At 39.6% G+C, this 27425-nt stretch overlaps 12 protein-coding genes across 12 annotated transcripts; 6 read left to right on the top strand and 6 right to left on the bottom strand.

The window, feature by feature from the left end:
- Positions 1-2476: 2476 nt before the first annotated feature.
- BATDEDRAFT_91375 (uncharacterized protein) lies at positions 2477-4954 on the top strand (the record flags this gene model as incomplete). Its single annotated transcript, XM_006681748.1, has 9 exons — positions 2477-2559; positions 2697-2797; positions 2893-2982; positions 3080-3104; positions 3189-3389; positions 3486-3558; positions 3647-3786; positions 3870-3955; positions 4034-4954. 9 exons carry the CDS (start codon positions 2477-2479, stop codon positions 4852-4854), a joined length of 1620 nt encoding a protein of 539 aa, XP_006681811.1. The 3' UTR covers positions 4855-4954.
- A 613-nt stretch (positions 4955-5567) lies between these two features.
- On the top strand, positions 5568-6536 carry BATDEDRAFT_27376 (uncharacterized protein; the record flags this gene model as incomplete). Its single annotated transcript, XM_006681603.1, has 3 exons — positions 5568-6005; positions 6129-6350; positions 6429-6536. 3 exons carry the CDS (start codon positions 5568-5570, stop codon positions 6534-6536), a joined length of 768 nt encoding a protein of 255 aa, XP_006681666.1.
- A 106-nt stretch (positions 6537-6642) lies between these two features.
- BATDEDRAFT_13852 (TRAPP subunit TRS23) lies at positions 6643-7253 on the bottom strand (the record flags this gene model as incomplete). Its single annotated transcript, XM_006681537.1, has 3 exons — positions 6643-6824; positions 6946-7049; positions 7132-7253. The coding sequence occupies 3 exons, from the start codon at positions 7251-7253 to the stop codon at positions 6643-6645; spliced, it is 408 nt and encodes a 135-aa protein (XP_006681600.1).
- A 245-nt stretch (positions 7254-7498) lies between these two features.
- Positions 7499-8939, top strand: BATDEDRAFT_20632 (uncharacterized protein). Its single transcript, XM_006681561.1, has 3 exons — positions 7499-7653; positions 7923-8193; positions 8259-8939. Exons 1-3 carry the CDS (start codon positions 7525-7527, stop codon positions 8876-8878), a joined length of 1020 nt encoding a protein of 339 aa, XP_006681624.1. The 5' UTR covers positions 7499-7524; the 3' UTR covers positions 8879-8939.
- A 101-nt stretch (positions 8940-9040) lies between these two features.
- BATDEDRAFT_91373 (uncharacterized protein) lies at positions 9041-14808 on the bottom strand. The gene is made up of 20 exons (XM_006681699.1): positions 14725-14808; positions 13995-14118; positions 13771-13900; positions 13483-13640; positions 13336-13403; positions 13147-13266; positions 12827-13050; positions 12605-12746; positions 12446-12535; positions 11929-12353; positions 11742-11836; positions 11559-11658; positions 11369-11489; positions 11182-11297; positions 11014-11102; positions 10869-10935; positions 9777-10795; positions 9546-9704; positions 9269-9475; positions 9041-9199 (listed from the first exon to the last, which is right to left on the bottom strand). The coding sequence occupies exons 1-20, from the start codon at positions 14753-14755 to the stop codon at positions 9187-9189; spliced, it is 3498 nt and encodes a 1165-aa protein (XP_006681762.1). The 5' UTR covers positions 14756-14808; the 3' UTR covers positions 9041-9186.
- Positions 14809-14976: 168 nt separating this feature from the next.
- BATDEDRAFT_91372 (uncharacterized protein) lies at positions 14977-17574 on the bottom strand (the record flags this gene model as incomplete). Its single annotated transcript, XM_006681698.1, has 1 exon — positions 14977-17574. The coding sequence occupies one exon, from the start codon at positions 17572-17574 to the stop codon at positions 15139-15141; it is 2436 nt and encodes an 811-aa protein (XP_006681761.1). The 3' UTR covers positions 14977-15138.
- Positions 17575-17925: 351 nt separating this feature from the next.
- Positions 17926-19973, top strand: BATDEDRAFT_27371 (glycolipid translocation protein; the record flags this gene model as incomplete). Its single annotated transcript, XM_006681602.1, has 4 exons — positions 17926-18788; positions 18889-19043; positions 19123-19206; positions 19306-19973. 4 exons carry the CDS (start codon positions 17926-17928, stop codon positions 19971-19973), a joined length of 1770 nt encoding a protein of 589 aa, XP_006681665.1.
- A 17-nt stretch (positions 19974-19990) lies between these two features.
- BATDEDRAFT_35918 (uncharacterized protein) lies at positions 19991-21643 on the bottom strand. Its single transcript, XM_006681655.1, has 8 exons — positions 21413-21643; positions 21239-21308; positions 21070-21146; positions 20905-20994; positions 20655-20816; positions 20491-20567; positions 20249-20395; positions 19991-20149 (listed from the first exon to the last, which is right to left on the bottom strand). The coding sequence occupies exons 1-8, from the start codon at positions 21581-21583 to the stop codon at positions 20119-20121; spliced, it is 825 nt and encodes a 274-aa protein (XP_006681718.1). The 5' UTR covers positions 21584-21643; the 3' UTR covers positions 19991-20118.
- A 135-nt stretch (positions 21644-21778) lies between these two features.
- BATDEDRAFT_91370 (uncharacterized protein) lies at positions 21779-22939 on the top strand (the record flags this gene model as incomplete). Its single annotated transcript, XM_006681747.1, has 6 exons — positions 21779-22153; positions 22240-22297; positions 22375-22433; positions 22518-22579; positions 22665-22742; positions 22812-22939. The coding sequence occupies 6 exons, from the start codon at positions 21779-21781 to the stop codon at positions 22903-22905; spliced, it is 726 nt and encodes a 241-aa protein (XP_006681810.1). The 3' UTR covers positions 22906-22939.
- BATDEDRAFT_13702 (uncharacterized protein) lies at positions 22934-24146 on the bottom strand (the record flags this gene model as incomplete). Its single annotated transcript, XM_006681521.1, has 7 exons — positions 22934-23089; positions 23328-23536; positions 23629-23651; positions 23716-23777; positions 23887-23921; positions 24014-24038; positions 24102-24146. The coding sequence occupies 7 exons, from the start codon at positions 24144-24146 to the stop codon at positions 22934-22936; spliced, it is 555 nt and encodes a 184-aa protein (XP_006681584.1).
- A 281-nt stretch (positions 24147-24427) lies between these two features.
- BATDEDRAFT_91369 (protein-arginine omega-N methyltransferase HMT1) lies at positions 24428-25995 on the bottom strand (the record flags this gene model as incomplete). The annotated part of the gene is made up of 3 exons (XM_006681697.1): positions 24428-24753; positions 24819-25579; positions 25953-25995. 3 exons carry the CDS (start codon positions 25993-25995, stop codon positions 24580-24582), a joined length of 978 nt encoding a protein of 325 aa, XP_006681760.1. The 3' UTR covers positions 24428-24579.
- Positions 25996-26242: 247 nt separating this feature from the next.
- Positions 26243-27408, top strand: BATDEDRAFT_13924 (uncharacterized protein; the record flags this gene model as incomplete). Its single annotated transcript, XM_006681546.1, has 5 exons — positions 26243-26407; positions 26482-26920; positions 27019-27063; positions 27134-27211; positions 27269-27408. The coding sequence occupies 5 exons, from the start codon at positions 26243-26245 to the stop codon at positions 27406-27408; spliced, it is 867 nt and encodes a 288-aa protein (XP_006681609.1).
- Positions 27409-27425: the final 17 nt, after the last annotated feature.

The raw sequence follows: 27425 nt of genomic DNA, 5'->3' as shown, positions 1-27425 counted from the left end.
GTAGCAAGGAGTCGTATTAAAAGTATCGAGTTAAAAGATGATTGATAGTATTAGATAAGCATTGTAGAAAGTATATTATATAATACATCTGCTTGGCTATAGCTCAGCAATAAATATCAAGTAATTTACGGATGTATTCACGTAAAACGAAGCATCAAGAGTGTCGAGTGCATAACAGTCTCATGACATGAACGTGTTGTCTACTAAAGAATTGAGAAGGCTAATCGAGCAATCAATCAATTTCTAGTTGGATTGTGCGATGGGTATTTAACCACTGCTTTAGAATAAGCAATAGTTGCAAGACACACAAGTGTTCTATTCTACGTGAATACAACAGTAAACCCAACACACTGGATGTGTATTGGTCTACAAATCAAATAAAAATAAAGACCACTTACTAAAACTCCTGAACTCGGGTACAGTGGTGGTGGACACTGTAGTAGTTCCAGTAGCAGCAGACTGCTGAAGTGACGGATGGGATACAGACGAGTTCATCAGCTGCTGATGAAACTGCAGTTGCAGCTGTTGTAGAGAGTGTCGACGCTGCTGGTCAGTTTGAACATTCTGCATAGTTGGATGATTTAACATGAGAGGACCATTAGCAGCCATGTACGTGGGGGCGGACATTGTTGTGTCTGTCAACATGGAAGTAGAACCTCTTGCGGTAGCGGTGGTTGTCATTAGTGTGATGGTTCAAGTATTATGATCAATGGAAGCCGGCTAATATATATATTTGGCTTGTTGAGTCACTTGGTATAGTAGTTACAAGATAAATGTACAGGCTTGCTAAATCAATCGAATATCCGACTACTATAGGGTTTATATAACTGGTTCAACCGTTCTGTCTGCCGTCTATTATAATACTTTGATGGACCCATTTTATTGTATTGCATTTGAGGCGTTACTCACATTTCAGCGGTCGTTTCAGAGCCACAAGTATCGGGTTGATTCGTTCTGGTTGTTGCGCCACTTCCATCTGCAGCAAGTTCATTCTTGCTCAGCTGCTGCGTGCTTTCAAATGCAATCAACTGTTTCTTATTATCGTATTCTCTGCTGAAAGTAATCAACTGCATCGTTCATCACTCCATCCTACAGGTCTATCATGTCTTGCTATCACTTTCAATTCGTGTCTAATAGCTTATGTTTCAAATCTAACTCTCATGTCATTGTTGATTGTTTCGAGTTGTTTATTAATCTTGTAAATAGTCTCCATAATACTCGAGGTAATAAATAAACGTCTTACCTCGTGCCACTCAAGCTGGATTCTACCTGACTTTCATGGTTTCAATGCTGATGCACGCGCTTTATAATTGTTTAGAAATGCCATCAATGCAAATAATTATCCAATAAACATTAGTGTTCGTCACGGCTAGCAACAAGGGGGAGGAAACAGTCCTTGTGGCATTATTCCCCACTTGATCACTTTAAAAGTGTTGCTTACTGGAATACAGCTACGTAAAATTCATTCACTATACTTTTGTGTGTGATTGGGTTTATGTTTGATGTTCTTTTGCAACTATCGGTATATTGTTCATCTGTTGATTTGAATGACATTAGTATCCATCGATCGTGTCTCGTGTGTCGTGACGATAATCTAGATTGTTGACACGGCCTGTTTATTGAACAGTCTGCTGTCCCTTGCGATTCAATATAAATAACGTCACTCATTTTGTCTTGTTCCGACACCAAGGTTTCGGTGTTTTATTTAGAGTCCACATTAGTCTGAAACAATCGTACAATTTTACGAATGGATAATTCACGTTTCCAGTGTCGCAACAGTTGCTTGTTTGTGTTATCAGAATGTTTTGAAAATATGATGGAATCGACCGTTGAAATATAAATATTTTATATTTGGTTCTCATGTCGTTTGTATTAATCATTAGTTGATACACTTGTGAATAGAGTAAAAACACCAGTACAACTATTATCAAAGTTGTGAGCACAATGCCAAGGCTTGAACAGTAATATTTTATCATTTATCACAAGTGATATTGCAGGATCATGCGAGGAGCTGTTAGCAACTGCAAAATCCAAGATCTGACACCATTAATAAAGATGGTGATGCAGTTGTGAGAGCAGACAATTCATTGAATAAATCGAGATGGTCAGTCTCAAGAAACAACTCATTTCGCTGCTTGTCCAAAAGATCGTATATCAGCATCCAAATGCTTTCCGTGTATGTTTGACTGCACTGCTGCATTATGCACGAATCTGGGATGCATGCGAAACCTTTCATCTCATTTTTAATGGCGACGCGAACTTGCAATCCACAATATTGTAAGCCTGCTCTTAAAATCTCTCAAGTTCTAAAAAGGCACTGAGTTTGGCGGTGCGAGTTGCAGAAGCGACAAATAAATCCGACCACACAAAAGTGGTTAATTAGATTTACGCGAGTACTTGATTCTCATGTCCTGTCTTCAGCCGTAGCCCCGAAACTCCGCCAGTAGGCTAATTTGACTTACCTCGACTTTTGAAAATGCTCAGTGAGCACCAATCCCTCAATGCTGCCCTTGCTTCTAGGCGGTTGCGTAAAGATGCTAAAGAGATTGACGAGCAGGGGTATGTTTTCAACCAACCGTCGTCTGCTGTATTGTAGACTCTTGGTTTAATGTGAATAGCCATAAAATTTACCATGTCAACTAATTATGCTATCAAACCATAATACTATGCCTCTGTTCATCCAACTGCTTACTCAGAAATACTCTCATGACCCCTCGCTATCTCAAACAGTTATGCAAGGAACAAAAACTTTATCAGACACCAGAGCTTAATGATATCATTTACTTGCACTTTAAAGGTATTTAATGTTTTGGATTTCCATTCGTGCATTCGCGGTACTAATTCTGCTCATATCCTTGTTTCAATTTTATATTTTCTTGATCTTTAATCTAGGATTCGCTAAAATCGAGAATCTAAATGCCTACTATGGTCTCAAAAGTCTATGGTTAGAAGGAAATGGCATTGGAAAAATTGAAAATATCGGTAACGCAGCTCAGCATTGTATTTGTCATTTCAGAAGAGTATCTCTAGTATACTGATTTTTTCATGTCTTGCTGAATTTTACCTTGTTTACATACAGATAAGCTTACCGAACTTCGATGTCTGTAAGTGCTCATCACTTTTTTGTAATTATACAGTCCAAACACGATTTGGCTTCTATAACCTGAATTATGTTTGATTTCAATTAGATTTTTACAACAAAACTGCATCGATTGCATTGAGAATCTTGACCAGTTGCAAAGACTCGACACTTTGAATCTATCCAACAATCTGATTAAAAATCTATCCAATCTTGATATGCTACGTGCATTAAAAACCCTTCAAGTGTCACACAACTTTTTACAAAGCGCTCAAAACATTGAGATTTTGGCTCATTGTCCTTCGTTGACGTATGTATTTATTACCATCCATAACTGCTTTCAATGAATGTATACGTTGTGGATTTGAATAACAAAGCGTTTGAATTGACCTGCAAATCATGGTAGTGTTTTAGATTTAAGCAATAATAAGCTGGAAGATGTAGCCATTGTGGATATTTTGGAACAGATGCCTAACCTGGCAAGTTTATTTTTTATTTGTCAGTCCGAGCGTGCATTGCTTTAAAAATAGAAACAAAACTAATTGTTCATGTACAACTATCCTACAGGCTGTGCTTAATCTTATGGCAAACCCAGTTATTCGATCCATCCAAAGCTATCGTCGTACCATGATTTCCCGATGCAAGAGTCTAACATATTTAGATGATCGCCCGGTGTTTGCCAAGGAGCGTCTTTCAACTGAAGCCTGGTATAGTCTGCTTTGTGGATGACTGATATCTACTCAAGGAATGGTTTGTTTAAGAATTTACCAACACATGGTTATTGCTTTAGGGCTATTGGAGGTGTAGATGCCGAGCGTGCTGAGCGCGAAAGGCAGCGTCAAGAAGAAATCGAAGCCCAAAACCGCAACTTTGAAGGTATACTGCCCACCAAGCTAAGCCAATTATCATTTCATCCTAAAAATCTGCTAAATTATACATTTGTCTATTGAACAGCAATGCAACAAATGAAACTCCGTGGCCAGCAAAAAAGGCTCGAAGCATACGGACCCGAAACGTCTGATCCTTCTTTTCCACCACTTTTGGAAAAAATGCGAGATGACATGCTCAATATAATTGATGATACATCTTCCACTGAAGATACTGTTCCTACAATTACAACTGTAGTTCACAATCATACTGACGAGATGAATGATCAAATGTCTGACCAAGTTGCAACTCCTGTGTTGATTGATCACTCGGCTAATATACTTGAGGAGGTTGAGCAGACCATTGAGGAAAGTATCTACCCAGTGGAATGCAGTCTTCCAATTTTAGAAAACAAGCATCAAAACATTGATTTGAGCGAGTCTATAATTGGTTGCTCACCTTCCCGAGTATTGATTCAAGAGATTTGTGATTCTGATGCTCGGAACTCGTCCGAGATTGACACATCTCACGATATGCACGTAAAAATCGAACCAGTTGAACAGCAATGTTCTAGTGTATGCTTGATGAATCAGCTTGCACATACTACGCTAAAAGAGCATGAGCCCGTTGGCGAAATTGCAACCGTTTGTAAGCCCCTCATTGAAGAATGTGTGGATCTGGAGGAAATCAATCTTGCAGTTTGTGACGACTCTCTAGCCAATACGGATGCAGCAGGCGTTGTATCTGATGCACTAAAACCTACTGACGAACACATGGACTTTACAAGTGAAGACACGCTCGTGTGTATCGATGCAGTCTCGAATGAATCAGTTAAAAGGCAAAGTTTAAGTCCACGGGTTGACAAGCGACAATTTGCATGGGTTGAGCCCGATATCCCATTGGAGTAATTTATCCAAACGATTTGAAATTACCCTGCAACCAAGGCTACCAACAAGGGGATGAAAATGGATATATAAAATAAAATGAGAGATTTCCAGCAACTATCAATGTATATCATGTATTTAAACTCGATCACAAAAGTGTGGTCAGATTTCCTATTTTTCAAATGTCGGTACATTATTTGTCTGTTGATTCGAATAGCAGGGACGTTTATTGATTGTATCTCATATATCGAGGTGACAATTTGACTTGTTGAACAGTCTGCTGTCCCTTGCGATTCAATATAAATAACGTCACTCATTTTGTCTTGTTCCGACACCAAGGTTTCGGTGTTTTATTTAGAGTCCACATTAGTCTGAAACAATCGTACAATTTTACGAATGGATAATTCACGTTTCCAGTGTCGCAACAGTTGCTTGTTTGTGTTATCAGAATGTTTTGAAAATATGATGGAATCGACCGTTGAAATATAAATATTTTATATTTGGTTCTCATGTCGTTTGTATTAATCATTAGTTGATACACTTGTGAATAGAGTAAAAACACCAGTACAACTATTGTCAAAGTCGGGTCCGATCAAAGAGTGGATGAATAATAGTGGCATTTGGACAGAATAGTAGTTCAAGTTCTAAAAGTTTGTTTCAGTTTATCATCAGGTTATCAGACTATTGCATTCAAACTGAGGATAGACTCGAGTCTTGAATTTTAGTAGTTATTAAGCATGGAGCCATCAAAACAGGAACATACAGTGACATCGTTGCTGTCAATGCTTTCTACCATTAGTGTACCGACTCAATCCCAGCCGAGTCCTCCATCACAACCTCAATCCAACACTGTTGATTTGGGATTGGGTGCCTTTACTCCAAACATGGTCGAGGATGTGCGACGTACATTTCTAAATCAGCAGTTTCAGCAACCACAATTGTATTCTACGCAAGGACAAGCTAGCAATCAGCACCTTAATCTACCCGGTCTTGACTCGTTTTTTCAACAGTTTGGCCAACAACCTGCGCAACAGGACCAACCAGGTCAATCATATCAAAATGGCTATTCCAATCAGCATCAAAATGGCTATTCCAATCAGCATCAAAATGGGTCTGAAAAGTATCCACCCTATTCTAAATTTCAAGATCTTGTGAATGATTTACGTTATAAACAAGTAGGCATTCTTTTATATTTGTAGTTTTTTTGGAGCAAGGAATCAATCTGAATATCTAATTCACTGCTATGATCCCATACAACATGGCGTGTCTGTATTTCAATTCTACAATATGACATATAGAGTGAAACAGAACGGGCATTGTTAGAAGAGCGAGCAAAGTATATTGAGATGCAGGAGAATAAACGACGAGAGCTTGACGCACAAGAGATTATTGGAAAAATCACTGAAAAGGAAATCAAAGATAAGGAGGCTATATTTGTACAGGAGCTGCGTAAATTTGACGCAGGAGTATTTCGAAGGATGGAAGAGACTCGACGGAAACAGCAGGCTTTAATGCAACAGGTCAGTGCAATGTATGTTTAAAAGGGATTTCATGGCATTGAATTTTGATGGTTATGCATTTATATTTCTGTTTAATAGGCAGGTATGCCCGGATTTGAAGTCACGGACGATCCATCTAAAATTACATCGCAGATCTGGTGTTTAGCACCGTTTTTGCTGGCCGAATCGCACAGGCCATCATGGTAGGAGTGTATTGGAATACACGCATATTCCAAGCAAATAAAATTCAAAACATTACTACAGCAACTATTTTTGAGGAATCATAGTTTAGAGTTTATTTGACAAGGCAAGATTATGCATTAATTGTTTTTATTAATTTAGACATGCTCAGGTCAAACAGATCAGCTCGAATAGGCATTTCCGGTGTATGGAATGGGTTTTTCATAGCATAATCAGCATACAGTTCATATATTCTACGGCAAACGGGTTCGTACTGGGTATGAGCCGCATCTGTGATGATGACAATCTTGATACCTGCATTATAACATTCAAAGGTGTTCAAATGTCAGAATATATTATATAGTTTCCATCATGAAGAGACGATCAATGACAGGAGTAATACATGAATAGACCGAGTTTGCATTGAAGACCATACCTGTCTGAGTTTGATGGCAGTACATTTTAAGAGCTTCAGATTCTAGCAGTTCAAAGCCAGAGGATCCATGAACAGGGGATAGCTGAGAGGTAATAGCATGAACACTAGACAGAGGATGAACCGAGTTATTGGTGTGATTCTGGTATCCAGGTGTTTATAGGTTTGATTGGAACAAGACAGTCTTACCCATGAACGGTTCCAGCCAATACCAGATATTCATTGATGGTGAGTTTAGATAAACCAGTACCGTAATCTTTGTTGTATATCAGACCACCAGCCTTGCTGATGATGAGCAGAGCGTAAAGCATAGTAGTGTATAAATGAAGATGATTACAAAGTCGAGTTTATTGACAAGGAATTTAAGAATGATAAGAATTAGAACACCAAGAATAACATTCAAGATTAGATCTAATTCTAGAGTCTAAATGCATTCTGGCTAATCCATCAACAACAGAAACAAGCATCAATAATGTGGCTGAAGCATTCAGGGTTGTGTGCGGGCAGCAGCAATCAACTGTCAATCCAACAAATTCCATTCTTTCCAACTCGCTCACAATTCTATTATTACCCAACATCGCAATGGTCGTTCAAGTCGGTATCAATGGTTTCGGTCGTATTGGACGTCTAGTCTTCCGTGCTTCGCTTGAAAAGTCTTCTCTTGTTCAGGTCACTCACATCAACGATCCTTTCATCGACCTGGACTACATGGTATGTATTATAATCGTATCTTGACTGATCTTTCCATGTATCCAAACACCCTTGTCTGATCTCCCTTGTCTGCACATCACTTGTCTGCATCTCTCATGATCTATGAATGTCAGCAATGAGTTGCACTTCAAGAGCAGTTGGTTGCTTTCTTTTCAACCCTAGCTTCAACTTGTTGTTTCTGATCTGTGCGGTGAAATTATTGGTTACAATCAATGCATTGTGATCATCTGTCAGTCCAAGTAGCCCTAACCCATGTTACTATCAACTAGGTTTACCTTTTGAAGTTCGACTCTACTCACGGTCGCTTCAAGGGTCAAGTCGAGGCTAAAGATGGCAAACTCGTTGTCAATGGTCAGGCAGTCTCCATCTCTGCCTGCAAGGATCCCAAAGAGATCCCATGGGGTGTTGCCAAGGCCGACTACGTTGTCGAGTCCACTGGTGTCTTTACCACTACTGAGAAGGCTTCTGCTCACTTTGCTGGTGGTGCTAAAAAGGTCATCATCTCTGCTCCTTCCAATGATGCTCCTATGTTTGTCATGGGTATGTTTTGATCTTGTCTCAGTGTCTTGATTCATTCCAGATCTGAATGGTTTTCAATCTGCTAGGTGTCAACCAGGAAAAGTATGATCCATCCATCAAGGTCTTGTCCAATGCTTCGTGCACCACCAACTGTCTTGCTCCTCTCGCCAAGGTCATCGATGCCGAGTACGGTATTGTCGAGGGTCTCATGACCACTGTTCACTCTGTTACTGCTACCCAGAAAACTGTCGATGGTCCTTCTGGTAAGGACTGGCGTGCTGGTCGTGGTGCCAGTCAGAACATCATTCCTGCCTCCACTGGTGCTGCCAAGGCTGTTGGCAAGGTTCTTCCTAGTCTCAATGGCAAGATCACTGGTATGGCTTTCCGTGTCTCCACTCCCGATGTCTCTGTCGTTGATTTGACTGTCAAGCTTGCCAAGCCTGCCAAGTACGAAGAGATTGTCGCTACCATCAAGAAACACGCTGATGGTGATCTCAAGGGCATTCTTGGCTACACCACCGAGGAGGCTGTCTCGTCCGACTTCATCTCTGACACTCGCAGCTCCATCTTTGACGTCAAGGCTGGCATTGCTCTTAACGATACCTTTGTCAAGCTTGTTGCATGGTACGATAACGAGTACGGTTACTCTCACCGTGTCATTGACCTTGTACTTTACATTGCCGGTCGCGATGCTGCTGCTCACTAAATTTTTTATTGAATGCTTCAAATGAATAAAAAATTGTCCTAGCATTATTATTACTCCTTCAATCTCTGGGGTTCATCTCCAACTCTAATTGGCTTGACATATTAGTCAGTATTCCATTCAACTTGTCAAGTAAACCTAAACTGAGCTTGATCATGATTTGTTTTTGGCAAAACATTTATTTGAAAGTGCAATAGATGCTGATTTCAGAAATAGATTTGGATAGCCCCAAGGTAGAGCGCATAGATAAACTGCACCACACATGGCGGCATTCTCAAAGATTGAAAATAGTTGAAACTTCAAAATATAAATTAAACGTAAAACCTATCATCAATGTGTTCCAACCAAAAGTAAGTATATCTTCAACCACTCGACATTCAAATGAAAACTTACTTTTTGTTGATCAAGAAAATTAGCAGATTGAGATTGACCTTGGCCATGTCAAATAGTGTTACCACATCCACCTTGTTGTACTGGTCTTGCAGCAGATCCTCTAGTCTAAGTTCCATCTTTTCTGGCAGCTTAACCCCCAGGAAAGATGCTTCGACATTAAATACTCCAGCCTCGTCCGAAGAAAGAATAAGGGAAATTTGGCCGTATCTACATGATGGATAACAGAAAATGAGTACACCCACAAAGCATACTATAAACGTGTCAGTTGTCTACTTACTGTTTAGGACTGTAGTCGTCAATTGAAATGAGCACGCCCTTTTTGTGCAGTTCAGCAGCAGAATACTTGTACGACCCAAACTGAGGAACCTTGCCTTCCTTTTTTAGATCGCGTAGATGGTAATACTGCTTGCTGAACAGCGGTGCCTTTTTTGGCTTTCTGTATCATAAATAAGGTTCAACAGTGAGGATCCAATCCACTCATGACTGCATATCCAACTCAATCACCTACCCTTTTTTGTTGGACAGTTGGCTCATGCATGCATCAATATAATCATGATAGCTCTTGTTCTGGTCAGCTAAAAACTTGGATTTTTCATCCAAATTGGTGAGCGTGGTCTGTAATGACTGGGCTTCACGACGTCGTTGAGCACGCTGGCGTTGCTTGTTCAGCATATCAGCAACAATCGAGTTCAACATGGTTTGATAGCCATCTGCCTTTTGTGCCTGGCCAGCCATTTCAATCTGTGCCATATTCTCAAGAGCTTTGACTTTAAGCTGTGAAAACGTCATAGCTGACCCATCCGCGTTTTTTAAAATACCAACAATATTGGCATTAGACAGTTTGTCATTGACGGTATGCGACTCTGGAGTGTTTGGAGAATTAGTTGCTGGAGAACTGTTGTTGATTGCATTATCACTGCCCTTGAGCATACTTGAACATGTAGAACTACGCGAACCTTTGGCTGATTCCTGCTTGAGATATTCTGCAAACTGCTGCTCTTGTTGCTCTGTTGATGCAGCTTCCAGAATATCCAACAAACTTTTACCCACATTGATGCGAATCACTGCAAGAATCAAGCGTTTTGTTTCGTTGATAAGAAGTCGCAGTTTGGCTTCTTTTTCATCTTCGGTTTTAGCAAACCGATTGGTCAAAGACAAAGTGATTTCTGTGCCAGGCCCTTTAGCACCCACATCGGCAGGGGGAACAGGACCTAAATCGTTCAAAATAATACGAAGTGGGTCATCTTTAGTCGTAGTTAAGCTGTCGATATTGTCAATAATGTTGTGATGGACTTGAATGACTTCATCTGGACTGATATAAATGATGGCTTTTTCTTGACGACTGAGCTCAACAAACTCATCCATGTTAAAATGCTCTTCTGCTGAAACTACTGTCACAGCTTCGCGAAGAAAGTTTGCAAAGCGCTTGCCTGAGACTTTAATGTAAGCACTCAATTGGGTGTTGTAATCGCTTTCAGTGGTAGCAATACTTCTATTAAGCGAAATCTGATGCAGAGTTTTTGCAATCTGTAAAAATGTGGATTGGTGTTAAAAATCACCATAAACCTATTGACTCGACTGGCAAATATAATCAACATACCTCGGCAAGATTCTTTCTCTGCGTAACAGAGATGGCTACATCAATAACGTCAAATGCTTCAGGGGCACTGTAAAAGCAATCAAGAACTCATTTCAGTATGCAACGACATTGTACCATCTATTTTAAAATTCAAACAAAAACTTACACAATGGCGGGATTCATGTAACGGTAGTATATCAAGCTTCCAACAATCTTGTTGATTTCCTCTTCATTTTCTTCACCAGGGAATTTTTTCTGTTGAATGCATGTGCAAAGTTAGTTTACATTGTTGAAATAAACAACTGAAATTATGCCAAGCAGTAACATAACCGACCTTCATATGCTCGCGCATCTTCATGGCAATATAACGAATACCAAATGGCATTTTCTTGAGAGATCCAATGATTGCAGTAAGAAATTTATCCGTAATGCTTTTCTGTTTGGACAACACTAGTTTGACAAGTGTAAACCAGATGAGCAATCCATGTGCGCTCAAACTTGCTTCAGAATCCCAATCTTACCTTTAATCTGAGCTTCCTTTACGTCAACATCCTGGCTAGCCTGCTGAGCAGTCACATCGTATGGCTTGCTGGATTTTTCACCAGTTCGAGATTCCTCCTCACGAATTTGTGCCTTGTAAATCTATATACACACAATAACTTGAGTGCTGTGCAATCCATCACACTTTTCAACCAGATAAAATCTACATACTGCAATGGGATCACTTTCAAGTTCAAGTTGATTGTCGTTTAAAACAATGCTTAAAACAGGTTGCAGCAGCTCACGCAGAAATTGGCGTTCCTTGGCACCACTAAATGCATCATACCAAAAAATAGAGAATGTTGGTACATTAAACGGTTTACCCATCAAGTCAATCCAACAATAAAACTATACCGAGTGTATTGAAGAACCAGTTTGATAAAGAATGGATTGTCGCGCCAAAATTCTTCTAGTTTGTTAATATCGTTCAGCTCAACCCCAATAGCAGACTATTCGTGCCAAAACAAAAATTAAAGTGTAAATCGATCAGTAATTTAAAGAAATTAAGGTACACCGTGAGGAAAATACATATCTAACGTACATCGATTAGGTTTAGAAACAGGTACTCCTCACGAGTATTTTGTGCGTAACCATATAATGTGAGAACAACTTGCTCAAGGAACTTGGTTACACTTGCACCGTGCTTTTTGTTCATGGTAAACATCAGTCTTGAAAGGTACGTAGGTTGGGTCTGCAGCAGATAAAAGAGTTGCTCGTATCGACGCCTACGATCTTTGGTTTCCTTATCATTTCCCTTGAGAGTCCAAGTTGATTCCTTTTCTTGAGAAACATGTTCAGCAGCAAGTGCTTGACGCATTTTTTTTGAGGTATAGTGAATCACTTCTTCAAGCGAAATCCGGTTTTTGACAAGGAGAGCAATCTTCATATCAAGCTCAGTCACTTCTTGTTCAGCTTGGAGATTCTCACGGATTCCTTTAATCACCTGACGACGTAGCTTTTGGAGCTCTGACCATTAGTCAAAAGTATTTATAAACATTAATCAGTATAGAGCAGTTGCAATTGATGGCTAAATGTAATAGCAATAAAATATAGGTTACCTAGCTCTTCGTCAAAATCGTTGACGCCATCATCAAGAAGATGAATATACGATTGAAGTGTTTTGGGATCAGTGCCATTTTTGCCATGCACTACAATAATAGATGATTTAGCCACATGATTAAATACTACAAAATAGTTGAGCTGCTTATGATTCTTACAAAGTGCAAGAAACTGGCGTCTGGCTTGATTTCCTTTGAACCATGCTTGAATTTTAATTGCTGATTCCACATTGGCATTGAGAAACTTTAGACGTTCCAAATAACTTTGACGCGCCAATTTGCCTTTACGACGAGCTTGTAACTAGCATCATCAGGAGTTGAGCATGGCGTAAATCACAACACAATACCCGGAAAACCAATTTAGCATAAAGTTACTCATACCTTGACAAAAAGTGATTCGTGGCTTTTGTAGTGCTGCAGCTGTTGCATGTACTCACGACGCTGCACCTTGCCTTTCCATGCCGCTTGAATACGTACAGCATCTTTTTCATGCGCAGAGAAATGAGCAAGACGTTTAACATGCGCTTTACGAGCAGCTCTTCTTCGAGCAATAGCTTGTACTTTAATAATGTCCTTTTCGTGACTCTCCAAAAACTGTCTTCGGACTATAATAAACGCCAATTTCAAATAAATAACAGTACCGAGAATTACTACATGCTTATCAATTTAAAAAACTATAACAAGTGCAATCCTTGACCTACTTTCTTCAGGAGATATCTCTTCTTCTAACTCGGCAGCAAGAGCGCTTTGAATGTTTCCAAAGGCAGGCATGGAAACGGCTGCATCTTCTAAACCTTGTGCTGTGGCATGTAAAACTTCGTCTAGAGATACAATAAGAAACTGTTAGTGTCTACATTAGTTATAGATCTGATCTAACCATACAGCCATACCTGTAAATTCAAGCTTTCCAACAAGATTCTTGATATGAGGAGTTAATCCTTTCTTGGCAAGAAGATGACTGCCAAAACGCAAAGTTAAAACTAAATAAAAGACTCATCCACCTACTAAAAACACCGTTGATTTCAATCTATAGTTACCTAAGCGCATGGATACAGTAAATCACTTTGGGAATGTTCTTTTTATCATACAAGTCAGTAAGTTCGAAAAAAAACACATCTGGAAGTCCAACATTGTGCATTGCCGTGAAAAGATAGTTGATATTATCAGAGTGCTTGAATTGCAACTTGGATGTATCCTGTTATTCGAATGTAATGCAAAGTTTTAGTAAATCGACACGTCCAACACGATACGTTTACAGTACATCAGCTCTGCTGACCCTGCAGTCTGCATAGTCTACAGAATATGAAACAATAACATGGTATTACCTCAAAAATACGCTTGACCGCATTGGGCTCAAATGCCTTTGCTAAATGAGCCAGCACAACACCGTTACGAAGATATTCTTCCAGCTGATCAATAGGAGGAATAATCTGTCCAATGCAAGCCTCGATCCATCTTCAAATACATGTATGCTAAGTTAGATTTACTTATTGCTACGCAACTTGCTAAATATTGAAATTTTTCCAAACTACAAGGCAACATGACATACTCTTTAGCTTCACCAATATGACAAAGATAATCGTATGCTTGAATACGTTTACGTTCTTTTTCGATCCATCCACCATCGGCTTGATCTTCATTGTGTTTTTTTAATTTATGTCGACCATGAACACCTATAGTCAACCCCAGGTTATTCAACAGAGAAACGGTCATTGTCGAGTTAGTTGATAAGTTTTAAAATGAGATGGATTAGCTGGTCATCAAATAGGCTGATGAATCGAGTATTTGTGGTCAAACACCATGCCTCAGGTAACCCAATAACACTGGCCTGGTTGGTAAATCTAGCAGCACATTTTAAACAAACAAAGTGGCGTGGGCATAAAGTATGTTGGCACGCGACAATATGTCGCAGCTATCAAGAAGCATGAATGGATAGATGGATGAACACGAAGGGATAATTGGTTTTAAAAAGATGCATTAGTGGTCGAGTAAGATTGGATTCGGGTATCAAGTATTGGCTCGACAAATTTAAATGTTTGATGGTCGAGGGGTGTAAACTATTATCTCGCATCTCCATCTACCAAGTAGATACATCTATGGCTGGCTGATATCGAATGAAACACCCTGCATCTAAATATCCAACATTATAATATACAAAGGCAGTACAGGTTCCTCGCTAAACACCCCTCCAATTGGATGGCTGCCAAGCATATCTATGTTTTGGATATATAGGATATGAAAATGAGTTGAACACTATTGAATAGTCTGTTGTATCATACCATGAACATCTTCTTCTTCGTTAGAATTCATAGGATACGTTATGCAAAAGCGTAGATATGTGTCGGAGTTGAATATATGCCGTTGGTGGGATTTGGAAAAGGTGTGAACAAACTGGCGTTTCAAACTTTGGTGACTAACCTAGTTGGACAGTTCCAAATTATCAATATGCTGACAGTATTTCACATCAAATGTATGACTGGTTTTACTCACAACCCTTTAAATGGTATGACTGGTAATAATGAATTTGTTTTCAAAAACAGATTTATTTGTTCAATTACACTACCCATGTTCAGTAAATCAAAAAGAACGCATTCATTAAAATTCACATTAGAGATGGTTAAAATCAAGCCATGTTCCCCTTGGCCTTTCTAGTATTCATATATCCCAATGTAGATTTTTTACATGATCGAAAGTTATACCACATATTTCAAAGCGTAAACGGCCGCTTCAGCAATACTCGGGTCATTTCCCTTTGCAAGTTGTGTCAGAATTTGCACTACACCTGCATTTATAAACATCTGCGCATTTTCCTTGCTAGTCATGGCTATGTTTTTTATGGACTCTATCGCACGATGCTTCAACTCTGGACTTTCTTCCTTGGCCAAATCTACCAGAATTTCAAATACTCGATTCTGTTTTACGATGCTATTCACTGCCTTTTCATCACTTGAAAGCACTGCAATAGCTCCCGAGGCAGCTCGACGTGTAGCAAAATCTTCTGAATCCGACAACGCAACCATGATCTTGAGACGCGGTGAGCTACCAAAGTCAGTATACATTTCCATCACTTTATAGTAATACATCATGTTGCATAGGGATTCGGTTGCTGCTCGACGAACCGCAATGTGATCAGCAAACTGAAGTTCCTCCATTATTTTTATACCGTTGTTGGTAAAAATATGTGCTCGTACTTCATCCCCAACACTTGCAATGTTGGTCAAGGCCATTAATGCCTCAAATTGGCAGAGTTGCGACGATCCTTTGCAAAGAATAAGCAAGGGACGTACTAGTTCAAACACCATCTGCCCTTTGAACGCAAGGTTGGGATCACTCGTAATGGCAATTTTTGCAAGAGCCTGGGCAGCATTGGTTTTTCCTGTATCGGATCCTAATGTTGCCAGTTCAATCAAGGAACGACACCCTCCTTGTTGAATCACCAATCCACGTATACTTTGATCTGTTGCAATCGAAAGATAAGTTTGGGACACAGCATCACGTACATTGATGCTATCTGAGCCTGAAAGTGTGCCCAATGTATTAAGTGTTCCAGCAGTAGCAACTCGCTTGACCCGCGCAGCAACTGCAGTATCTTCATCCAATGGATCATTGTTGGATATATTTTGCGTAGGTTGCTTTGCTTGTGCATTGGCCAACTCGTGTAGCTTTTGCGCATGTTTTTGCTCGGCAGTAAGTTGCTTGCGGTATGCTGTGATGTTTGCCAAAATGGTTGCAATGCCGTACTGAATAGCACGACCCTGATCCACTATACTACGGCTACTCAACAGCTTGAGTATCTCAGTATTGGTGGAAAGCTTCTCTTTAATATTTGGAATAGCGGAAAGGTATGAAAATGCCTCGATTGCCATTTCCCGACATCGCAGACTGGATTTGGTTTCATCTTTGAGTATTTGTGCAAAAAAGTCGAGTATTTTATCGCTTTTTAGAAGCTCTTCTTGAACAGACTTGTTGATATACATAAGCTTGATCAAAGCCAACGAAGATGCAGCACGTAACTCGACATGGCTGGTTTGGCGATGATAGTTTAGTAAAAGAGAAACACATTGGCTGGAAATGACCTGGCGCGTAGACGAGTCATTGCATGCACTCACGAGGGCCTTGCAAATATGCAGATTGGTTTCCGCAGTCGCATTTACTTCGAGATCAACAATGGTAGTTAAAAGATTAGTTTTTTTAAACAGTTCACCGCCAAATTTAGGACGAGCATCAAAAACTGCAGCAAGAGCCAATAGTCCACACGATATTTCTGCCGACAAACTTGAATTCAAGCAAGCAGTAATGGTTTTGCTGAATGCATTTAAAACAGTGACTTCGATCGAGGGTGAGATATGCTCAAAGCAGCGAGCAAGAAGAGCAGAAACAGACATTCTAAAGCTTTCGTCTTCATTTGCAACATGCTGAAGAACAAGGGCAAACTCGGGCAAAGTGAAAATGGCCAACACCAGATCTTGGTTGGCAGATGCCTTGATTAACGCGACCAGCGATGTTTTTTGAACGGAAGCGCTGTATTTTAGTCCGCATCTTGCAGCGATAGCCTTGAGAGCAATTGTAGCTCTTGCTATAGAAAGCCTATCTTCGGCTTTATTACAGGTTGCTGCAAACGTGATAGTAGATATAACACAATCGGTTGCAATACGAGTGCACAAAGGACTTTCAGATCCCATAAATGATTCTAAACCACCGCCATTACCTCGCAAAAAGCAGTTCGAGGCAATAGCCGATGCATCGGGAATGGCAGTGACATTACTGATGGTGTGCAGAAGGAGAAGACGAAGTGATGGATCGATGGATTCATCATAATCACGAGATAGGACAGGATCAGGCTCATTAGAAACAGCATCAACAAGTTGTTCAAACAAGTTGTCCTGAACAATATGCATGCACACTTTGGCTTCGTGAGAAAGCGATGCTAGATTTCTTGCAGCGTTGATTCGCTTTGATAAAATGTCTGTTTTACTAGTTGCAATACGAACAAGGTCATAGAGCGAGTCTGTGCTCTGTGCCTGCCGTTCCTGAATGCACATCAAAACCCTCTCTAAAGCCTGTTTTGCTTCGGGATTGTCCGTACCATCTGAGAGTGCAGCTCGCAGATCAGCGAATGCTTTGTCCATGTGGCCCAGTTTTTCATGTGCCAATGCTCTATCAGTCAATAGTTTTGAATCCAGTTGGGTTGAACTCAAACCTACAATATCCGAGCAGGTTAATATTTAATAAACAGTTTGATATACAAACACTCGAGTTTATAGACGAGTTACATACGCAGAGTTAGTTGTTCAACTTGAGATTCCAGTTCCTATTGTAGAGTCGAATTACATCAACACAAGATGAATTAGCACTCATTGATGACCAACACAATGTATAAAATCAATGATTAACCTCGATTAGCATGATTGTGCAGATGGTTCAAAAGTAATTGACCAAGTTTGTAAAATCGCAACTTGACACCAACTCGAGTAGAATACATGAAGCGTTCTAGAAAGTCTACAAAGCCATTGCACTTGGACAAGGATTTTCCAAGACAGAATGTAGTTACTCGGACAGAAACCAATGATGAAGTTGGTTTAAAATCAGACTCTATTAGTAAATCGCTTAATTCAACCTTTAAAGGAGTCAGATATATGTTGGTGCAGCAGCTTTTGAGCAGAGGAATGACCTTTTCCATGAATATGTTTCTTATCCGTCGTTCTCCCGTAGAAATGATTGGAATAGTGGATAAGCTTGATCTTTTAATGGCTACTGTGCTGTTTTTATCAAGAGAGAGTATTCGCATGGCATTGTTAAGAAACACTTCAACGGAATCCATTATCCACAAGAATCAATCCAAGAAACTCGATTCTGTCCATCTCCAACATTCAACTGACGATGGGATTCAAAACCAACTGGCATTCAACATGTCCGTTATTCCTTTGATTGGAGCGTCGATGTTTGTGGGTGGTTGCATTCTCTACGACTCTGCAAATTGGTTTTTATTTGGTGCGAGCATATCTGTAGCCAAATATATGTATTTAGTCGCTGCACTCATCGAACTCATTGCAGAGCCTAGTTTTATTTTATTACAGCGCGGTCTATTATATGCTGAAAGAGTCAAAACAGAAGGTGCAGCATTCCTACTTCAGTGTCTTACCACAATGGTTTTATTCCTATTTCTGACTAGATCAAGCAAGGATAATACGATTTCGGTTGTCGATGGAGTCTGGGCTCATGCATGTGCCCAGATTGTATTTGCATCTGTTTTGCTTGTGGGTTACACATCCTATGCACACTATACTAGACTGATGCCTTTCAGAACCTTGCGAATGGTCGGCATCAATCAGGGATCTCCAAAGTAAGCTTTCCACCAATGAAAGCGTGTAATTTGTTCATTCTGCTTATTGTTTCGTGTTTTAACTTACTGTTACACCATGATCGCTATTGCACTTCTTTAGGGTGTTTTTGGATCCATACTACGCAAATATTGCCATGACTTTTTTCTTTCAAGGAGTTGTCAAGCACCTACTCACTGTTGGTGACAGACTGGTTCTTGTAGCCACAGGTGTTGGAAATGCTAGCCAGGGCACATACCGTCTTGTATCTGATTTGGGTGAGTGACGTGTTTAAATAGTTATTCTACCATCTTACCCATCGACTTTCACTACTTGTATACTGATGCTTGATGTCAGGATCACTGGTTGCCAGAATTGTTTTTCAGCCAATTGAAGAAGCTAGCAGAGCTTTCTTTTCAAAAAATCTCACAAATCCATCAGGTAAAAGATCTTGAAATGGTTGAATCTGTATTGATTTTCAAAGTAATCCTCATATGACACGGTTGCTGCAATCTAACTTGCTGAATCTATCAACTGTAGCTGCTGATATTTCAAAAACACTTTGTGAAAGTTTTGAATATCTCCAATCGGTCATCCAGCTACACATTATATTGGGCGGGTTTTTTGTATTTTTGGCACCCAATTATACACATATTCTGCTTCAACTCTACAACAAGTTTGATCCAACAACTTCGTTTGTTCTTGGTGTGTATTGTATCTACGTGCCAATTATGGGGATCAATGGTATTTTAGAAGCGTTTTTTCAAGGTGTCGGCGAGGAAGCAGCTGTGCGTCGCCAATCCTATTACATGCTTTGGTTTTGGGCAGTGTTTGTTTCAACATCATATATTCTGATATCCATAGTACAGATGGGCACAGTTGGATTGATTGTTTCCAATGCCATAAATATGAGCATGCGTATCATATTTTGTTTTGTATTCATTCAACATTTTTTTCAGCTGAATAACTCGATCGGTGTGTTGCTGCCACTCAAAGAACGTAACAAGCTGTCTTGCACATTTCAAGAAATGTTGTCACCTATCGCACTCATTCCTGCTCGTATGAGCGTTTGGATTTTATTTGGTCTATCATGGTTTGCTACATATTGGAGCAGCTTTGCGTATTTGATATGGGGAAAACTGTTTGGAACACTCATTCACGTGGCCGTTGGAGTCATCTGTGGCATTGCGCTGCTTGTAGCTCTGTAAGTGACGATTTGAAGTTTATAAAACTCGTCTTCATTTATATAATTTTTCACGAGACTCAAACTGACATGAGTTGTAAACATGTCTGTTCAACCAGATATATGTGCGAAAAAAATCATTTAATAGCACGATTAAGAAAAATGACTTGCTAGAGGGAATTTTCGTTGTAGCTTCCATACCTGGTTTACAAAGGAGTTTACAATGTCAGCCACAGCTCTTGGCTGATTTCTTGAAATTTTGATTTGCATATACTGAAAAGGTTATAAAATGATTGTTACCATTCGTTCCGGATTTGGTGTAAATACTTGACAAGGTTCTTGCGATCCAGCACATACTTTGTGAGTTGGCTTTCCATGGATGAGTGTTTCAGCATTGTCATGACTATATGCAGATAGGCAAACAAGGAGGCATCGACCAAGGTTGGGCTATATTCGAGAAACAAACAACATTGTCAGGATCAATGCTTGATAGTATTTAAGTTGAATCTATCCATTTTTGCAGGAGATAATACGCTACTTACGTGGCTCCGAACAGATACGGTCCATTTTCAAGAACCAATTCAAGGTTTCCAAGCGCTTGGTTAGTCTCCCCATAAATCTAATTAGGAGCAATGCGGATTAAAATGGTTTAAACATCAGTCATGTTAAAACAGGATGGTTGATAAACCCAACAAAAACAACCCACCTCTTCTGCTTTTAATACTGGTTTTCTGCTTAGCATCCATGCAATTTTTTGTGATCGTTGAATGCGAGGCAAGATAAAGTTGAGTGGCCATGGATAATACGCACCTATGATTGGTGCAATGATGTTTTCAAAATGACTTGATTCGTACCAAAGCTCATAATCCTATTTAATACATTATTCAGTTCAAGTTGACAAAAATTGACGTTTTTAATATAAAAAGTACCACGACTAAAACAGTGAATCGACTTACTAAACCAAAGCTCAAATGGGATTCAATCAATGAATCAAAGGCATCCATTTTTGCCTTGTCCTCTGCTGAAGCATTTGATTCTAGACCGTTCTACAAGTGTAATATCGCTGTTTAATACGCAGTAGCTTAAATGATGATGGATATAAAAACAATGGATTTGAGTACCTTTGATTTAACTTCGGAAATAATTTCACAACCGCTTAGCAAACGACCGCTGCTAGTGAGAAGTGCAGGAAGTTTACCTATTGTATCAACATTCATGAGTTCGAGTTAATGTTGCGTAAATAAATTTAGACGAGATAAATGATCAGATCTATCGCGTAACCAAACGCACCTGATGGAGAAAAACTATGCTCGGTATGTTCTTTAATCGTATGAGGATACTTTGCAAACTTGAGATATGTCTAAAATACAGATTGATCGATAAAAGCCACACACAAACCAACGACAGACTCAGCAGCAGTTTCCAGAATAAAAATCACATCAAGACTGTCAATAATATACATACTTGATATTTTAGACACTGATAGTCCTGAGATGTAAAATGCTCTTTGGATGCTGGAAGCACATACAAAACAGCAACCGTTGGGTGCTCGGTAGGTTCAAACACAGGTGGAAAAGTGATCAGGGGAAACTCTGGTAGATTATTTAAACCCAATACAGATTGAATGCTGTCCATTTATTTTGGTTAAGTCGGTTTGGATGATTTTGGATAGTGTATAAGCCTGAGAACCAATGCTAGACGATCCATTAGACTCGATCAAATGCAGTTTTTAACGAGAACGACAAATGAAAAATAAACTCACGTGACAGTCAAATTCACGTGACATATTCACATTTTGACTCGCATTCAAGTCTGTTTTTGTCCAAAACAATGCAACCATATATCTGTGCCCTGTTGAGCCTGTATCTTGTAGGGATTGTTGTCGCTGAAGATGGTATTAAAGGGAAACAGGAGAGTTTTGATTCGGCCATTGATTATGAAAGCACCATTTATTCAAGCAATACGGAAACTGCGCCATCCACTGCAATAAAGCTGCAGGTTTTCTACAGCATTGATGGTAGTAAGCCAGTGAGAAGAGGTGACCTTGTGTTGGATCCCTATTCTCCTAAACGCAGTTCAAACCGTATGGAGTCATCTACTGCCGTTGATAGTGCTGTTACTGCTGTTAAACCTAAAGGCTCTCGGTACGAGATCCAAATTGGTGATGCTTCCAATCAAAAGATACTCAAGGCATCGGTCCCATTGGTATGCTTTTCCACCAAGAGTTTAGTCTAGATCGAGCATGTGAATTGTCATGTTTTGTATTTGCAGCTAACATGCCATTTAAACAGTGCATGCTCCAAACCTCGCGATTCCACGAGATGATTACTGTTCATGTAGATAGCCATGGTATGAACTTGGTCTAGATCCTGCCCTACTTTGTATTTTTCTCATACATAGGATCATAATATCAATTTTATTTTTAGGGAAACCGTTTCACTTGGATTACCTTGTAAATGCAAACGAGTGCTTGCCAGATATTGATGTGAGATCACATTGACCGATTAGCATTCCTTTAAGATGTTGTACCTGTTTCTCACCTATAATTATAACCTGTTCATGCAAATAGTTTGGTAAAACGCTGCACTTTAAAACTGTTGTGGCTGTTGGTCGTCTTGCCGACGCACCAAGGTAAATATGCTTTTTAAAATGGCGGATCTGATGTAGTTGTACTAGACTGGTTAAATGATTGACGAATGTAACATTGTTGTTCTAGACCCATACTTGAAAAACTCAAGGAAACAGTAGATGGGCAAGAGCCTGTTCCTGAGCAGTCGTTTATCCAGAAATACTGGCAAGTGCTTATGTTTTGAATTGAATGTCCATTTAACATACTGACACCATGTACACCCTAATTCTCTAGGTACTATATTATTCCGATTATGCTTGTTTTGACACTATCTAGTAGTGGTGGTGATGATGGAAAGGGCGAAAAGCCTGCTGCAGCCAAGAAATAAGATTGAATCAATAACAAGGACTGATAATTCATTTTGATTTTTTGAACTCGGAGTTGTTTTCAAACTTTTTCTCAAGTTCTACATAACGATCTGTGAGTCGCATGTACTCATCAGCTGTTTGTGCTGCTTGCTTTTTGACAACCTCCAGATCCTTGAGTTTAGTTTTTGCATCCTCAACCAATTCCTTGAGACGCTTTATTTCTTCTTCCTTGTCGTGATCGCCATCAAGCAGTTTCTATTGCAGTTGTAATTGACAGACGTTAGTTGTGCTAATAATATTCTCGAATTTCGATGAATGTGAAGCGAAATTTACCAGGTATTCTTTAGAAGTCTTGGTAGCTTGCGATTTTAAAACCTTGAATCCAAAAAACAAGTGAATAATTTATAGTAAGCTGCATCTACTCAAACGACATTGAACTCACCTCGGACTTTTCTTCGTTTTTCATGAGCTCGAAAACCATTGCAAAGAATCTGTTGAGCACGAGGGACAGAAACACGACTGATCCAGTCAAGTAAAGATTGCGTTGGGCATAAAACATCTTTGCTCTGACCATGGATTCAGTGTGAGCATCTGCATGCGAATGACCATGCTCATCATGTTCATGTTTCTTCATTACATTGTTTAAACTATCTACATCCAGAGGCGACATGTTTTAAAAATCAAGTACATGTAGATTCAACAAATAGTGACAAGATTCAAATGACTGGAAGATCATGGCCTACCGACAAAGAGAACAACGACAAAGCTACATCAATAGCAGATTAGCAATCAACAAAAAGATCAATCAGAACCACAAAGCAGTAACTTACACAAACATGATTCGCATTACATATGATATTTTAACAACGATCTTGCTATTAGACACCCATTTCTATTCAACATCAATGGTTTGGTAAGTAACCACGCATCCAGCATGTCGAGGTTGAGACCACATTGCCAGGGTGAAGATATTACTCAAGATTTACAACAAAACAACTGACCAGCATACTTCGACGCCAGGTAGTAGGAAAAGGTGCTACATAAGAAAAGAATGGTCTCAATGCATTGATCAGTTGCTGGCATACCCAACAAGAGTTCCATCAACAGTCGGAATTCAGACTAATGTACCTAATAGCAGTAGAAAGAGAGCCATCTTAAAATAGGTCATATTAGTCACTCGGAACATACTAAAGTACTTTATCAGTTGATCCCATACCTCATATACCAACATGGCAAACACAATCTGATAATACAGTGTCATGACTAGAATTGAAGACTTGGTTTTACAGCCGTATTCACGCAAAGTGCAAAAATACACGAACAATTTTGATGTTTTACAAAATTGATGTGCAAACTTCACTAAAAATGTGAGTTTTTCTTGAACCAAAACGTATCCGAGTTGAATTGATGGCATCAAGTTTAATATCTGAATTACAATGAATGAGTTTAATGATTGTGCCAAAAGTGATCAGTTTGTATAATCACACTTTGTAAATATGATGATGTGTGCTTTAAAAAGTTGAGTGTCTATTTCTAATAGCAAAGTATAACGAATATTTAACCATTTTTATTCCAGAGCAAAATAGAGGCAGTCGTTGCAAGATAAATACAAGTGTTCTATTTTACGTGAGTACGGCTGTGATGTTAAAGGAAATTTAGGTAAAGAAACTTGAGGTTTATAGATATGATTATAATCAGCACATTTTGTAGGAATGATCACCAGACTTTTGTTCTTCCTGACCATTCATGTTGTATTGAATTCTAATATCGAGATCACGTTGGTTATCAGCATTGGGTGCAAGCGAAAACTGGCCAGTAATAACATCATCCTCACGGACAGCCAAAACGTCATGCAAATAAAACACAGTCTAACAAGAAATACAGGTTAAAAGGTTAGAATTGATAAAAAACAAAATCAAATCAACGAGCATACCTGTTTCCAGTGGGTGTATGTTGCGTGAGGTCCAGTGGAAAACTGAATCATTTTGTGGCAAGCAGTGAACTGAATGTCAAAGTAGCAAATGACTGCATGAACAAAATCAGCACGGTTAATTTTGAGCTGGAATGGAACATCGAATTTCAAGTCCTCAATAGTGACTGTGTAGAGATCGAGCTCACGGATGACGCATGCATCAGACACAACCGACTTTTGGTCAACAGTATCGACCAAGGGTTCTTTAATAGCAATCGATTTGATATGAGAAAGATCAAAGCCATACACACTATCCCAAAAACCAATTTTTTGCTCCTTGTAATCAGCATCTTCAATAGCTGCAACGCACATGGTTGCTTTGTCTGGAAAAATGAGACCGCCAGGTGCCAAATACAAGTCACGAGCATGCAGAACAGTGTTGAGCATAGACTCGTAGAGAAGACAGTATCCCATCCATTCGGAGATGATGATATCAACCTTGTCGACAGGCAGTTTAACCTCTTCCATCTTGCCCTTGATCAAAGTGATCTTGTCATCCAAATGGTTATCGCGCACAATAATTTTGGCATGGTCGATGATGTTGGACATGTCGACACCAATCACCATCTTTGCTCCTGCTTTAGCAGCAAACATACATAGAATACCAGTACCACAGCCAACGTCCAAAACAACTTTGTCTTTGAACAAATGACGGTTCTGATACATGGAATTGCGATACGAAATGGTTCGGACTTCGTCCTTTAACATCTCTTCGTGGATGCCTGTATATTTACATTTTTACACAGCATTAGATAACAGTACAATATGATGACAGAAAGTGGTATTGAGAACAGTACAGAACAGGCAAGTCAGTTTAGATTCATCAACAATTTTAAAAAAAAAGAATCCAAAACCATGTACATGGTGGATAGGTATGACATCAGGATGATCAAATAAAAAACCAGTGGATATACAATTGTAGATATACCAACTGGTGTTACAGATATCACACTGCGCATCCATTCAGTTTAAACCATAGTGCAGACCAAGAATCATCAAAAAGTAAAATAAAAAACAGGATCGTAGCTATTGAATGACACTTTTTAAAAGTATCCATAAATAACAGATTCAACTACAGTCCAACAGCAAGCTTACCAAAATGAGCATACGAGTCAAAGTAGTAGTCTTTGCTGGTCATTGTGTAGTTAAAAGAAAATTATCAAAAAAAAGGAATTTTAGTTTCAAATTGCATAATGAAACCAGTCACGTGAAGAACCATTGATAGTAGGCTGGATTAGGATGGATTGAGGAAAGGCACGGCAGGAAGAAGTATGAGATGAGCAAGTGTCGTCGTTCCAGGTGTTGATCATGCCAGACTGTATGGCGAGCATCCGTCAATTTTGAGGTTTCGATTTTTCGCATCAAAACATCGAGAAACCACAATGATGAAGAGAACACCATCATTGCTTCAGAGGGTTATGCGATCTATGGAAAAGATTGCACCTCTGAGTTTATCCGAAGCTGCATGGGATAATACAGGGCTGTTGCTAGAGGCTCCATTTCCTCGACCCAATGCCAGCAAGGTTTTTTTAACCATCGATCTTACTCAGGTACTCATGTTGTGTTGATGACTCGCTGGGTTGCACAGATCTACTCACTGTTGTCTGGTGAATTATCAAACTAGGAGGTGCTTGAAGAAGCAATTCAAGACCCTGCAGTGGGTGTGATTGTTGCATACCATCCTGCACTCTTCAAGCCGTTTAAGCGACTGTGTTTGAATGATGACAGACAGAGTATTGCATTGAAATGTGCTGCGACAGGAATATCAATCTATTCTCCGCATACGGCTCTGGATAGTTGTGTTGGTGGAATCAACGACTGGCTCTCGCGTGGTCTTGGTAAAGGTCGGACTGTTCCCATCTCGGTCAATGTGAATCCTCCTCCAGGTCAGGATGGGTGCGGTGTTGGTCGGCTACATACTCTAGATACTCCAGTCTCTCTCGATGAAGTTGTTCGCAGAGTCAAGTCCCATCTTAACCTGAACCATCTTCGTCTGGCTCGTGCTGCTGACTACCGTACCGATACAAAGCTTGTTTCTACTATTGCAATCTGTGCTGGATCGGGTATGAATATTTTGCACGCTGATCCATATACTAGATTGGTTTTTATTGAATTGACTAATGTCGCTTGTAATGTCCATGTTGGGTTGAATAACCAACAGGATTCTCGGTGCTAGATGGTGTTACAGCCGATGTGTATTTTACAGGTAATGCACTTTGCAAATCATAGATTCCTTTTATACAACTTTACTCAATAACTACATGATTCTGTTTTAGGTGAAATGTCGCACCATGAGGTTTTGGGAGGTGTGTCCAAGGGCATAAATGTCATTCTTTGCGAGCATACAAATACAGGTAAGCGATCTCTTGTGAATATAGATATTTGCAACAAACCAACTCACATGTTTTTAGAACGTGGATATCTATCACAAGTGCTGCAAGCCAGACTACTTTCTTTGCTAAAAGTAGATCTTGGTTTAGATGTCGAGGCAGATGTTCATATTGATGTAACTGTCAGCAAATGTGATCAAGATCCTTTTGTAATTGTCTAGGTTGTTTTACTATTCCA

This window comes from Batrachochytrium dendrobatidis (assembly GCF_000203795.2).
Source record: "Batrachochytrium dendrobatidis JAM81 unplaced genomic scaffold BATDEscaffold_13, whole genome shotgun sequence".
NCBI lineage: Eukaryota > Fungi > Chytridiomycota > Chytridiomycetes > Rhizophydiales > Batrachochytrium > Batrachochytrium dendrobatidis.
Note: the sequence above shows the minus strand (reverse complement) of the source record. Positions and strands in the feature narration are given on the sequence as shown.

Coding starts and splice junctions, on each gene's coding strand:
- BATDEDRAFT_20632 (XM_006681561.1), top strand. CDS start 7,525: ATGGTCGTTCAAGTCGGTATCAATGGTTTCGGTCGTATTGGACGTCTA. Junction 7,654..7,922: donor TCATCGACCTGGACTACATG/GTATGTATTATA, acceptor ACTATCAACTAG/GTTTACCTTTTGAAGTTCGA. Junction 8,194..8,258: donor TGCTCCTATGTTTGTCATGG/GTATGTTTTGAT, acceptor TCAATCTGCTAG/GTGTCAACCAGGAAAAGTAT.
- BATDEDRAFT_91373 (XM_006681699.1), bottom strand. CDS start 14,755: ATGAATTCTAACGAAGAAGAAGATGTTCATG. Junction 12,354..12,445: donor CGATTTTGACGAAGAGCTAG/GTAACCTATATT, acceptor ACTAATGGTCAG/AGCTCCAAAAGCTACGTCGT. Junction 11,837..11,928: donor TGTTTCTAAACCTAATCGAT/GTACGTTAGATA, acceptor TGGCACGAATAG/TCTGCTATTGGGGTTGAGCT.
- BATDEDRAFT_35918 (XM_006681655.1), bottom strand. CDS start 21,583: ATGGACAGCATTCAATCTGTATTGGGTTTAAATAATCTACCAGAGTTT. Junction 21,147..21,238: donor GCATAGTTTTTCTCCATCAG/GTGCGTTTGGTT, acceptor TTGATACAATAG/GTAAACTTCCTGCACTTCTC. Junction 20,995..21,069: donor TTTCCGAAGTTAAATCAAAG/GTACTCAAATCC, acceptor TTACACTTGTAG/AACGGTCTAGAATCAAATGC.